Raw genomic sequence first — 13,536 nt, 5'->3', positions numbered from 1 at the left:
CTCGGGTAGCTCAGGGAGCAGGGTGTCTGCCTCTAGTCCAGCTGTGCTCAGGGAGAAGGTAGCCTGCCGCTAGTCCAGCTGTGCTCAGGGAGCAGGTAGCCTGCCGCTAGTTCAGCTGTGATCAGGGAGCAGGGTGTCTGCTTCTAGTCTAGCCGTGCTCAGGGAACAGGGCGTCTGTCGTTAGTCCAGCCGTGATCAGGGAGCAGGCCGTCTGCCGCTAGTCCAGCCGTGATCAGGGAGCAGCGAGTCTGTTGCTAGTCCAGCCTTGCTCATGGAGCAGGTAGCCTGCCGCTAGTCCTGCCGTGTTCAGTGAGCAGGGCGTGTGCCGCTAGTCCAGCTGTGATCAGGGAGCAGGGAGCCTGCCGCTAGTCCAGCTGTGCTCAGGGAACAGGGCGTCTGCCGCTAGTCCAGCTGTGCTCAGGGAGCAGGGAGCCTGCCGCTAGTCCAGCCGTGCTCAGGGAGCAGGTAGCCTGCCGCTAGTCCAGCTGTGCTCAGGTAGCAGGGCGTCTGCCTCTAGTCCAGGTGTGCTCAGGTAACAGGGCGTCTGCCACTAGTCCAGCTGTGATCAAGGAGCAGGGCATCTGCCACTAATCCAGCTGTGATCAGGGAGCAGGGTTCTGTCACTAGTCCAGCTGTGCTCAGGGAGCAGGGCGTCTGCGGCTAGTCCAGCTGTGATCAGGGAGCAGGGCGTCTGCCGTAGGTAGCCTGCTGTTAGTCCAGCTGTGCTCAGGGAGCAGGGCATCTGCCACTAGTCCAGGTGTGCTCGGGTAGCAGAGCGCCTGCCTCTAGTCCAGCTGTGATCAGGGAGCAGGGAGCCTTCCTCTAGTCCAGCTGTGCTCAGGGAACAGGGCGTCTGCCGCTAGTCCAGCTGTGCTCAGGGAGCAGGTAGCCTGCCGCTAGTACAGCTGTGCTCAGGGAACAGGGCGTCTGCCGCTAGTACAGCTGTGCTCAGGGAGCAGGGAGCCTGCCGCTAGTCCAGCTGTGCTCAGGGAACAGGGCGTCTGCCGCTAGTCCAGCTGTGCTCAGGGAGCAGTTAGCCTGCCGCTAGTCCAGCTGTGCTCAGGGAGCAGGGCTTCTGCCGCTAGTTCAGCTCTGCTCAGGGAGCAGGTAGCCTGCCGCTAGTCCAGCTGTGCTCAGGGAGCAGGGCGTCTGCCTCTAGTCCAGCTGTGCTCAGGGAGCAGGGCGTCTGCCTCTAGTCCAGCTGTGCTCAGGGAGCAGGGCGTCTGCCTCTAGTCCAGCTGTGATCAGGGAGCAGGGCGTCTGCCGCTAGTCCAGCTGTGCTCAGGGAGCAGGTAGCCCGCTGCTAGTCCAGCTGTGCTCAGGGAGCAGGGCTTCTGCCACTAGTCCAGCTCTGCTCGCTCAGGGAGCAGGGCGTCTGCCGCTAGTCCAGCTGTGCTCAGGGAGCAGGTAGCCTGCCGCTAGTCCAGCTGTGCTCAGGGAGCAGGGCGTCTGCCTCTAGTCAGCTGTGCTCAGGGAGCAGGGCGTCTGCCTCTAGTCAGCTGTGCTCAGGGAGCAGGGCGTCTGCCACTAGTCCAGCTGTGCTCAAGGAGCAGGTAGCCTGCCGCTAGTCCAGCTGTGCTCAAGGAACAGGGCGTCTGCCTCTAGTCCAGGTGTGCTCAGGGAGCAGGGTGTCTGCCACTAGTCCAGCTGTGATCAGGGAGCAGGGAGCCTGCCGCTAGTCCAGCTGTGCTCAGGGAGCAGGGTGTCTGCCACTAGTCCAGCTCTGCTCAGGGAGCAGGGCATCTGCCGCTAGTCCAGCTGTGCTCAGGGAGCAGGTAGCCTGCCGCTAGTCCAGCTGTGCTCAGGGAGCAGGTAGCCTGCCGCTAGTCCAGCTGTGCTCAGGGAGCAGGGCGTCCGCCGCTAGTCCAGCTGTGCTCAGGGAGCAGGGCGTCCGCCGCTAGTCCAGCTGTGATCAGGGAGCAGGGCGTCCGCCGCTAGTCCAGCTGTGCTCAGGGAGCAGGGCGTCTGCCGCTAGTCCAGCTGTGCTCAGGGAGCAGGGCGTCTACTGCTAGTCCAGCTCTGCTCAGGGAGTAGGGCGTCTGCCTCTAGTCCAGCTGTGCTCAGGGAGCAGGTAGCCTGCCGCTAGTCCAGCTGTGCTCAGGGAGCAGGGCGTCTGCCTCTAGTCAGCTGTGCTCAGGGAGCAGGGCGTCTGCCTCTAGTCAGCTGTGCTCAGGGAGCAGGGCGTCTGCCGCTAGTCCAGCTGTGCTCAGGGAGCAGGTAGCCTGCCGCTAGTCCAGCTGTGCTCAGGGAGCAGGGTGTCCGCCGCTAGTCCAGCTGTGCTCAGGGAGCAGGGCGTCTGCCGCTAGTCCAGCTGTGCTCAGGGAGCAGGTAGCCCGCTGCTAGTCCAGCTGTGCTCAGGGAGCAGGGCTTCTGCCGCTAGTCTAGCTCTGCTCAGGGAGCAGGGCGTCTGCCGCTAGTCCAGCTGTGCTCCGGGAGCAGGTAGCCTGCCGCTAGTCCAGCTGTGCTCAGGGAGCAGGGCGTCTGCCTCTAGTCAGCTGTGCTCAGGGAGCAGGGCGTCTGCCTCTAGTCAGCTGTGCTCAGGGAGCAGGGCGTCTGCCGCTAGTCCAGCTGTGCTCAGGGAGCAGGTAGCCTGCCGCTAGTCCAGCTGTGCTCAGGGAGCAGGGCGTCTGCCTCTAGTCCAGGTGTGCTCAGGGAACAGGGCGTCTACCACTAGTCCAGCTGTGATCATTGAGCAGGGCGTCTTCCGCTAGTCCAGCTGTGCTCAGGGAGCAGGGCGTCTGCCGCTAGTCCAGGTGTGCTCAGGGAGCAGGGCGTCTGCCTCTAGTCCAGCTGTGATCAGGGAGCAGGGCGTCTGCCGCTAGTCCAGCTGTGATCAGGGAGCAGGGAGCCTGCCGCTAGTCCAACTGTGCTCAGGGAGCAGGGTGTCTGCCTCTAGTCCAGCTGTGATCAGGGAGCAGGGCGTCTGCTGCTAGTCCAGGTGTGCTCGGGTAGCTCAGGGAACAGGGTGTCTGCCTCTAGTCCAGCTGTGCTCAGGGAACAGGTAGCCTGCCGCTAGTCCAGCTGTGCTCAGGGAGCAGGTAGCCTGCCGCTAGTTCAGCTGTGATCAGGGAGCAGGGTGTCTGCTTCTAGTCCAGCCGTGCTCAGGGAACAGGTCGTCTGTCGTTAGTCCAGCCGTGTTCAGGGAGCAGGCCGTCTGCCGCTAGTCTAGCCGTGATCAGGGAGCAGGGCGTCTGCCGCTAGTCCAGCTGTGCTCAGGGAGCTGGGTGTCTGCCGCTGGTCCAGCTGTGTTCAGGGAGCAGGTAGCCTGCCGCTAGCCACTAGTCCAGCTGTGCTCAGGCAGCAGGGCGTCTGCCGCTAGTCCAGCTGTGCTCAGGCAGCAGGGCGTCCGCCGCTAGTCCAGATGCAAAAGGAAGTGATACTCCAGGTAAGTAAGATACTCCAGAAAGAAGAAGGCAGATGTCAGCTTCTAGAGTGCCGTAGGTGTGGACTCTGCAGAGCAGAGGCAGCAGCCCCCGATGCAGGTCTCGGAGAGGAGGAGGGGAGCGCTGTGGTGAGGCTCGGTTGCTGGAATGCAGGGACCGTGCTGTCAGGGACAACATGGACTAGGTTATTTCAGCCGTCCAGGTAAACGGTGATACGGACTCAGATTGCAGCAGGGGCGGCGTTAGCACCTGTACGCCCAGGTGGCCTAGTGACCGTAGTGTAGAAAGAGCACAAGTAGAGGCACAGGAGTGATAACTTCAGGTATGAAGCTGGTGTTCTAGGGCTTCCATGTGTCGCTGGCAGGAAACTCATCAGAAACATGCGGTGAGGCTAGGAGAGAGATCAGGACTACAGGAAAAGACGTGGGCGTCATCAGGACAGAGGCTGTAGCTGAGCCCAGCTGGGACCAGCCTGGAGGAAGTGGGGAATGATGGCGAGCTGGCTGGGGGCCGTTGGCGTACGGGCTGCTTTTATACCATTCTCGGCAGCAGAGGCTCAGGCGCCTTTGTGGGGTCACCAGAAGAGTTCTAAAAGGGCTGCGGCAGTAAATAGGGACTGACGGTTTGGTCAGAACCCTAAGGTCGTGGAGGGGTTATAACCAACCAACTGTAGAGGTAGAAATGCAGGGCTTGGGAAGGATGAAGGAGGGAGCAGGCGGTGAAGAAGAGGAGAAAGTGTGCTGTGGAGGGGAGGACCATTGAAGGTGTCCATGGGGAGGTGACCTGTGTGCATCTCAGTGGAGTAAAGGGGTTGCGTGCTGTGAGGGGTGCTGGCGGCTGGGGGACCGTGAACGTGGACCAGCAGGCCACAGCCGGCTAAGCACGAGCGTCTCTCTGCATCCCTCAGGGCCCCTGGGAACCAGCACTGCCTGTGTTTGAAAAACTGATGCTGGAAGCTGCTCTTTATTTTCTGCCTCTTCAGGTGTAGATCATAAGCGAATCGGAGAAGAGACTGACGATGACAAGAGTGAAGAAAAAAAAATGTGGAGGCTGCCAGAAATAGAAAAACAGAGAGAAGAGAGAAGGCAGAGTGAACAAGAACCTCTAAAAAGGGAACAGAGAGAACCAGAAAAGCGGGATCAAGAGAGGGTAATTGGGCCCTTGCCGGTAGGCTCAGTGTGAGAGCATCGGCCTGGTGTGCAGAAGTCCCGGGTTCGATTCCTGGCCAGGGCACACAGGAGAAGCATGTGTGCCACCCTTCCCCCTCTCCTTCCTCCCTGTCTCTCTCTTCCCCTCCCGCAGCGAAGGCTCCATTGGAGCAAAGTTGACCCGGGCGCTGGGGATGGCTCCTTGGCCTCTGCCCCAGGCGCTAGAGTGGCTCTGGTAGCAACAGAGCAACGCCCCGGAGGGGCAGAGCATCGCCCCCTGGTGGGCAGAGAGTCGTCCCATGGTGGGCGTGCTGGGTGGATCCCGGTCGGGCGCAGGCGGGAGTCTGTCTGACTGTCTCCCCGTTTCCAGCTTCATAAAAATACAAAAAAAAAAAAAAAAAGAGAGAGAGAGAGAGGGTAATCATTGTAGATGTAGCTGAATTCCCCGTGCTAGGCTCTGCATGGTCCACCCTCAGTAAGTACCTTACTCTCAGGGAGGTGAGTCCCCTGAGTGTCCCAGTATCCGAGCGGCAGGTAACTTAAATGCCTGCCGTAGGCTTCCTGAGCCACTCCTTTGCTTAAGCACGCTGCGAGGGGCTGCGCACACACACCCCAGGACTCGGCAGAGGGGAGCTTCTGCAAGCCTGTGCACGCATTCTCACCGGGTCCTGAAAACACACCCATTAAGGAGGTGGACTCTGCTTTGCTATAGGGCCCCCCTTAGTAAATAGGGTTTACATGTCAGCCAGCAGGGACCAGAGGAACCCCGGGAGGTGACTGCCAGTGCATGGTGGCTTCCTCAGGCTTCCTTGCCCCCACCTGCCTGATTCTCTTTGGCCGTCTATGTCCTGATTCTGTCCCAGACAAATGGATGATGCTGGCCACTGCACATGCCTGCTGAATCTTACATAAATTAGTCTTCCATATGAATGTTCCTTCGGCTCCTGGTTGATTTGGTGTAATGCACAGGACACAAATTAATCCCTTTACACATTCAGATGACACGTATATGTCCCCCTTTGATGGTAGCATGACTTCAGTGAAAAAGAAAAGGAAATAATTTTCTGGCATGCAGATTTCACTTAAAGGATTAAAGTTATATTACTGTGTGCTTTTAAACTGTATTTGTCTATTTCCTGTTTGGTGACCATGTATTTCACAGCAGATGAGTGAAGAGTCATTGAAGATTAAACTGGAGAAGAAATTAGAAATGAGTGTTCAAGAAATAAAAGACGAATCTGTTTGTGGTGAAAGTCCTTTGGAGAACTACATGAAAATCATCCAGGAGGGCCGAGAGCAGAAGACAGATCAGGTGCCGACGCTGTAGATGGCGGTCTGGGGCCACGGGGGCTTCTGTGGTTTGTTACAGCGCCTTGGGACGCGAGTCTGCCTTCTCCACTGGAGACAGAAAGGTTAACGCAGAGGAAATCCAGACTTCAAGTGGAGCCTCGAATTTGAAATACATTACACCCTTGACAATTTTTTTTTCACATTTTCTTGGGTAAAAAATTGAACAGATTTTTATTTGTTGAAGTTTATAAAGGTTGAGATGTCTCATTATTTTCAGAACAGGAATGAAATATAATGAAAATTGTGGCAATGAGTGCATTGGTGCTAAGACACTAATACATTATAGAAGTCTGAAATACTGTGGGTATTGAGAACACGTGCTAGGTAGTTGACAGGCTTGCTAAATTTCATGTTTAAATAGCACCTCTTCTCTTGAACTCAAATGATATGTATATTTCAAAGGTTCTTAGAGAAAGCAAAGTACTTAATAAAATTAATACATATCTGATTTGAAAATAATTCCTTTCCCCTCTGTACCAGAGCTCAATACATTGTCAAAGAAGATTCAGAAGTGGACACACTGCCATCTAGTGACAAGGACGAAAGGTATAAACGATACATTGTGTTTTTATGCACACTATTATATTGCTGGGTTTGTTGGCCAAGGGAAACTTTCAGAAGTTGGAGTAAGACATTATTGAATTAGTCAAAATTACTGACTCCAAAACAGATCTGTTGCATTGTTAAGTTGTGGTGTTGCTACTGATAAAAACTGTTAAGTGAGGGCAGACACCCCACAGGGAAGGAATGAGAACGTTATAAAGGTCCCCAAATAAACTGGAAAAGAATTTAACAAAATTTTTAAATGTTTGTCTTTCCTTAATTTACTTTCAGTGGCTTTTCTCATGAAGAACCAGATGACGCTTGGTAAGCACGTGTGCTGCCCTGCTTCTTCCTCGTATAACACAATGAAAGGCCTGTGAAGTGTGACCAGCTGCTCGGGCGGAGCAAGGCTTTCCTTCGGGTGAACTGCGTAGAATGTACTGCCAGGTTCTTGTCCGGTGTTCGGCCTGGCTTCTGATATCCAGGTGACAGACTTGGAGAAGCGTGCCTCAGGCCAGACTTTTGAGCTGATTTTCAGTCCTGGCTCAAAAGAATCTGTTCCAGAATTCCCCCTTTGCCCTCCGAAGAAGAAAAAGGTTTCCCTGGAGGACATTCAGAGAAGTTAGAAGCTTCAGAAGAAAGATGCAAGTCCCATGAAGCTGAGAGGTCTTGAAGCAGCTCGCTGAGAAAGGAAAGCACAAGAAAGGTGCTTCAGAAAGCAGTAGAGGACAACTGCAGTAAAATGGCGGAAGAGAAACTGACCCACAAGATGGAAGCCAACAGGGAGCACCGAGGGGCACAAAGGGCTGCCACACTGGAGCGCTTGCGAGACAAGGACAAGCACATCGGAGAAGTGTGGAGGAACAGAGTCCCGAGATCCTGCCCATGATCAGTTTCTTCTGAGGACTCCCCCCTCCCCTTCCTAATTACCCCAAGACTGTCCTGGCCAGTGTCATTTTTGCCCTCCCGACAATTATTCTAAAAGCTGATGTGGGGCCACAGGTAGATGTAGCCTGTATGGTGGTGTTTTAGGGGGTAAGGGGAGAAGAGAAACTGAAGTGTTTTACTTTTTTTCTAGTGTTGAAGGCTTTGTAATGTAGCTGTTTTTCTTGTATCCTTTCTCCAGTCACCTGTGTACTGGGTCTGTAGAAACGTTTGTGAGGAGTCTGTAGTGGCTTTCAGGTTGTTAGATGCTGACTATCTGTTCACATTTCAGTCCCAATTCTGTCCTGATAGGCCTGCGACTTTTCTGTAATAAGATAGTATTCTCAATAAAAATTGTTTATGGAATCCAGTGTGGTTTTCTTTTCATAGTTTTACTTGGTCTAAACCGAAAGGAATCTAGCTAAGTGACACCTTTTCAGAATTTCACATTCTTAGGCCTTTCTTTACACTAGAATGAGCTATGTGTTTTTTCTTTTTTGTGTTGTTATATTTCTTTGAAAACTTATCTTATTGGTCAAATTCCAGTTTGGCATTTTGGAAGTTTCAAGCTGGTGAGTCCCCGCTCAAGCCAAGGAGCCTGCACTTAAGCCAGGGTTTCAAACCAGAAAAATAAAATTTTATTTTGTACCTAACAATTGAGTAATTTGACAAAGATGACTGTCAGATAAAAATACTACATTTATGCTATGTTAACTTAATACCTAGTAATTCTTCATTTCTGTGTGTGTGGAATTAATTTCCAGACTATATTGTCTTGCTTGTTTTCTAACAGCTGTTTTTTTCCCCCCAAATGTTGTAAGATTTTTCACATGCCTATCAAAAATATTTTCCATCTACTATGTATATCTGTTCCATTTTTTCCTTGGAAATACCCTTCCTCAACTTTGTATCATCTGATTCTAGTATAGACTGGTTTTCCCTAGGCCTTCTCTGTGCCTATTTGCCTGGCATATCCCTTTGAATTCATCTGCTGTCTCACATAACTGCACTCTTTTCTGGGATCCCCTATGACCTGGATTCTGTGTTTACCACTGTCTTTGTTAATCGTACAGTGGTACCTTGAGATACGAGTTTAATTCATTCTGTAACCGAGCTCGTCAGTCAACTCATATATCAAACAAATTTCTCCTATTTAAAATAACTGAAATAGGTTTAATCCGTTCCAGCCCTGTGAAACATCCCCAAACCATCCTAAATTATGAAAAAAAATGTTTTTAATTAAGAAACACACATGTATTCTTTACCAATGCATAACAAAATATATGAAATAAAAGAAAAAAGGGTTATTTAGTACTGTATTCTTACGTTGGAGACAGACGAGTGCGGCTAATGGAGGTGAATGGCGGAGGAGGAGGGAGAGAGGAAGGGATGCAGGCACTGTAGACACGTAAGCTAAAACTGCACTTTCTTAACACTAAATGTAAACTAAAACTGCATTTTCTTTAAACAAAACTAAAACTGCACTTTCTTTACTTAAAATGAAACCACAAAATCTTAATTGTAAAAAAATGCACTTTCTTCCCTGGCCGGTTGGCTCAGAGGTAGAGCGTCGGCCTAGCGTGCGGAGGACGGGGTTCGATTCCCGGCCAGGGCCCACAGGAGAAGCGCCCATTTGCTTCTCCACCCCTCTGCCGCGCTTTCCTCTCTGTCTCTCTCTTCCCCTCCCGCAGCCAAGGCTCCATTGGAGCAGAGATGGCCCGGGCGCTGGGGATGGCTCTGTGGCCTCTGCCTCAGGCGCTAGAGTGGCTCTGGTTGCAACATGGCGACGCCCAGGATGGGCAGAGCATCGCCCCCTGGTGGGCAGAGCGTCGCCCCTGGTGGGCGTGCCGGGTGGATCCCGGTCGGGTGCATGCAGGAGTCTGTCTGACTGTCTCTCCCTGTTTCCAGCTTCAGAAAAATGAAAAAAAAAATGCACTTTCTTAACTTTAAACTTAACCTAAGTTTAACATTACGTATTTTTCATTTAATTATCACCTGTTTTTGCCTTTTTGGCTGCACTTTCAGCACTTTCACTTGCAGGACTTTTGAATAAAAATCTATTCAAAGAGGTTTGCTTTTGCCTGCCTTTTAAAATGTTACAGAAATGTGACAAACAAGTGTCATTAAAAAGTGCTGAAGTGGGACCAGTTGAAACTTTTTCTGGGTGTTTCTTTTCAATGAAACTTGAAAACTTCTCCCACATTGCCAGCATGTCTTTAATTTCACTTGTAGAAATCACTATTGAGTGCTTTGTTTTGTCTATCTTGTTTTTAATTTATAGAGTTCTCTTATATTCGGTCATTCTTTTTTTTTTTTATATAGCACTCAGTTTTTTCACCAATGGAATTTTTTGCCTTTCTGAGATTAAGAATTATTATTATTATCATTTTAGATTTTACTTATTCATTTTTAGAGGGAGGGAACAGAAAGAGAGAGAGAGAGAAAGGGGGAGGAGCAGGAAGCATCAACTCCCATATGTGCCTTAACCAGGCAAGCCCGGGGTTTCGAACCGGCGACCTCAGCATTCCAGGTTGATGCTTAACCCACTGCACCACCTCAGGTCAGGCAAGAATTATTTTTTGTTTAAAGTTTTCATTTGCTCCTGGATTTTGTCACTTCCATTACTTTCCTTCTTGTTTTGATCTCGCTTGCTGTTGGCTTTCCTCAGCTGTGTGGTGGCTCCTGGCTGTGTCTTAAGATCTAATTGGAAGCAGTAGGAGTGAGCACGACTTTTGTTAACTGACAGGCCTCAGTGTAGGATTCTGGGGTCAAGCCTCTGAATTCTGAACCTGCCCGTGGTTCTGTCAGATGAATTGGGTTTCTTATGCCTGACCCAGCTACTCTCTGTACCACCAAGTTTGTTCTTCCTTTGTTCTGCCTTGACATTTACTCTTATCTAGTCTTCAGCTTTCAAACATTGAAAATTACCGCTGTTAGTCCTATACTGTGAATAACCTTTTTTTCCCTGCCTTTAATTCTAATAAGATACCTCTGAAAGGACGGGGAGAGGAAATAGATTTGTCCACCATGTTTAACATACACTTAGAACCTATATTTGAAGTGTGTATCTTAAGTTTAAAATTTTAATTCAATATAATTAATGATATTAATTTAGAGACTATTTTTGGCTATACCTATAATAAGCATACTACACTTTTCTAGTGATAACTTATTCCATCCAAACCACACACCCTGCCTTGTTGTTCCATTAATGTGCAACATAATGAGCAGTTTTCATTAGTGCATAAAGTGTTAGAAAGTTTTACGCTAATTAAAAGTCATCGTTGCCTGACCAGGCGGTGGCGCAGTGGATAGAGCGTCGGACTGAGATGCAGAGGACCCGGGTTCGAGACCCCGAGGTCGCCAGCTTGAGTGCGGGCTCATCTGGTTTGAGGAAAAGCCCACCAGCTTGAACCCAAAGTCACTGGCTCCAGCAAGGAGTTACTCAGTCTGCTGAAAGCCCACGGTCAAGGCACATATGAGAAAGCAATTAATGAACAACTAAGGTGTTGCAACGCGCAATGAAAAACTAATGATTGATGCTTCTCATCTCTCTCTGTTCCTGTATGTTTGTCCCTGTCTATCCCTCTCTCTGATTCTCTCTGTCTCTGTAAAAAATAAATAATAATAATAAAATTAAATTAAAAAACCAAAAAAACTAATGATTGATGCTTCTCATCTCTCTCCGTTCCTGACTGTCTGCCCCTGTCTATCCCTCTTTCTGACTCACTCTCTGTCTCTGTAAAAAATAAATAAATAAATAAAAATTTAAAAAAAAAAAGTCATCCTTAACATTCAAAACTTGTGAAGAGCCTGACCTGTGGTGGCGCAGTGGATAAAGCATCGACCTGGAAATGCTGAGGTGGCCGGTTCGAAACCCTGGGCTTGCCTGGTCAAGGCACATATGGGAGTTGATGCTTCCAGCTCCTCCCCCTTTCTCTCTCTCCCTCTCTCTCTCCTCTCTAAAAATTAATAAATAAAATTAAAAAAAAAACTTGTGAAGAAGTGGAGAGAAAACAGTAAACTTCAGCTTTATGTTTAATGGGCTAAGACGAGGCAGAAGGAGCAATGGCACAATGGGTGGGGGCAGCACTTCAGCAGGTACTTGACCTTTGATAGTAAGGTTTGGGTTTTGATTTGTTAGACTTCTAGGTATGATTATTTTTCTATTCTTTGCCATTGAATGCTTTTTTTATAAGTGACAGAGGATGGGGCGGGAAGGGAGAGAGATAAGAAGCATCAACTTGTAGTTGCATCACTTTAGTTGTCCATTGATTGCCTCTCATATGTGCCTTGATTGGGGGCAGGGGACATTCAGCCGAGCCAGTGACCCCTTGCTCAAGCCAGCGGCCTGGGCTTCAAGCCAGCAACGTTTGGGCTCAAGCCAGCAACTCTGAGATCATGTCGGTGATCCCACACTCAGGCTGGTGACCCCACACTTAAGCTGGTGAGCCTGCGATCAAGCTGGATAAATCCATACTCAAGTTGGCAGCCTCATGGTCTCGAACCTGGGGCCTTAGTGTCCCAGGTCGATGCTCTATCCATTGTGCCACCACTGATCAGACAGTCATTGAACCCTAAATGTACTAAGTAACCCCTTCCCTTTCTTGTGAAGATTGTAAAAGTCCATCTATTCTGTCATTAGTGCTGAATGAATGAAGATAAAGTATGATTCTTTGTCCTGTCTATTCTAGTGACCAACTTTAATAATACTTATGAACATTAAATTATTAGTAGTATTTTGGCCATTTAATTTATTTTTGTATTTGCATTTTGTATCTTTATGCTTGTCAGTGTAGTTGATTGAGGTTGTAAGGCAGCATTAGTAAGGCTTTAATTTACCATAAAAGGACATTTGTCTTAAATTGTCAAGTAAGATGAAAGGCAAGTAACCTGCAGGCAGCCAGTATACCCAGGTGTTCCTCAGAGGCTAGCCTCTGCCAGCCTCTAGTGGATCCCGTACTTGATACTGAAAAGTGAATAGTTGGGAGTAGGCTGGACTAAAGGGAAAATGTTTAGTGTTCCTTTGGATCTAGACAGTAGATGGTAAGTAGCTAATTTACTAAATGAAGCCCCATGGGGTGTAAGCCTGTGTCTAATTAAAAATTGTACATGTTTTAACACTAATATATACAAACAAACCAGTATGCATTTATAATAGAAAAAATTTAAACAAAGGAAATTGGGAGCAAGTATCAGCCAAAGCTTTACCGACTAATCTGTATTTGGTACATTTTCCCCTGATTTTTATAGTCCCACAGTATATAGGTTTTTGGTCATAATTGACTTTATTATGGTGTATTATATGCCATATTACATTTTAGTAGTGATACTAAAATACAGCCTTCCAGCCCTGGCCAGTTGGCTCAGCAGTAGAGCATTGGCTCAGCATGTGAAAGTCCCGGTTTTGATTCCAGCCAGGAAACTCAGGAGAAAGCACCCATCTGCTTCTCCACCCTTCCCTCTCTCGTTCCTCTCTCTCCCTTTCTTCCCCTCCCAAAGCCAAGGCTCCATGGGAGCAAAGTTGGCCCGGGCACTGAGGATGGCTCCATAGCCACTGCCTTAGGTGCTAAAATGGCTCCAGTTGCACCGGAGCAACACCCCAGATGGGCCAAGCATTGCCCCCTGGTGGGCATTCCGGGTGGATTTCGGTCAGGCGCATGCGGGAATCTGTCATCTGTCTTCCTCCCCCCACTTCTCACTTTGGAAAAATACAAAAAAAATAAATAAAGAAAAAAATATATATATAGCCTTCCATTTAGAACAAAAGCTTTTGAATGAATTTTTATTTGTTATGCTGTATTTGTTTTTTGAGATCACAAAAGTAAATTGTGTGTTAACTGCATAGCTTAAGGCATGTACCAGAGTTTTAGCTATAGTTAAAACATTTTTAGCTTGAAGGAGAACTTATTCCTTCAAATAGTGGTACTTTTTCAAAAGTGTACTGTCTGGAATTTTTGGTTAATAAGGAATGAGGGGCTTTATAGTAAAAACATCTGAAACAAGTGAATTGGTGGTTTATATAATATATAGATATATCCAGTTATTGGCTACTGGAGTTTTTTTTATTGTTGATTCATTTACACCAGATTTGTTGATTTTAGCAAGAGAGGAAGGAGAGAGAGAGAGAGAGAGAGAGAGAGAGGGAGAGAGAGAGAGTCAGAGTCAGGAACAATGAGCTATTCCTG

At 49.0% G+C, this 13,536-nt stretch overlaps 1 protein-coding gene across 1 annotated transcript in view; it reads left to right on the top strand.

Annotated features, from left to right (window-relative positions):
- LOC136404235 (centriole and centriolar satellite protein OFD1-like) overlaps positions 1-7,704 on the top strand; it is a 59,150-nt gene extending 51,446 nt beyond the window's left edge. The window contains exons 18-21 of the mRNA XM_066383625.1: positions 4,366-4,532; positions 5,697-5,854; positions 6,362-6,427; positions 6,716-7,704. Of these exons, the coding sequence (XP_066239722.1) occupies positions 4,366-4,532; positions 5,697-5,854; positions 6,362-6,427; positions 6,716-6,752 (428 nt within the window). The 3' untranslated portion in view covers positions 6,753-7,704. The remainder of the gene's footprint in view (positions 1-4,365; positions 4,533-5,696; positions 5,855-6,361; positions 6,428-6,715) is intronic.
- The last annotated feature ends 5,832 nt before the right edge of the window (positions 7,705-13,536 follow it).

The sequence above is a fragment of the Saccopteryx leptura genome, chromosome 4, assembly GCF_036850995.1.
Source record: "Saccopteryx leptura isolate mSacLep1 chromosome 4, mSacLep1_pri_phased_curated, whole genome shotgun sequence".
In the NCBI taxonomy this organism is placed as follows: Eukaryota; Metazoa; Chordata; class Mammalia; order Chiroptera; family Emballonuridae; genus Saccopteryx; species Saccopteryx leptura.
This window is presented reverse-complemented; position numbering and strand designations above follow the sequence as displayed.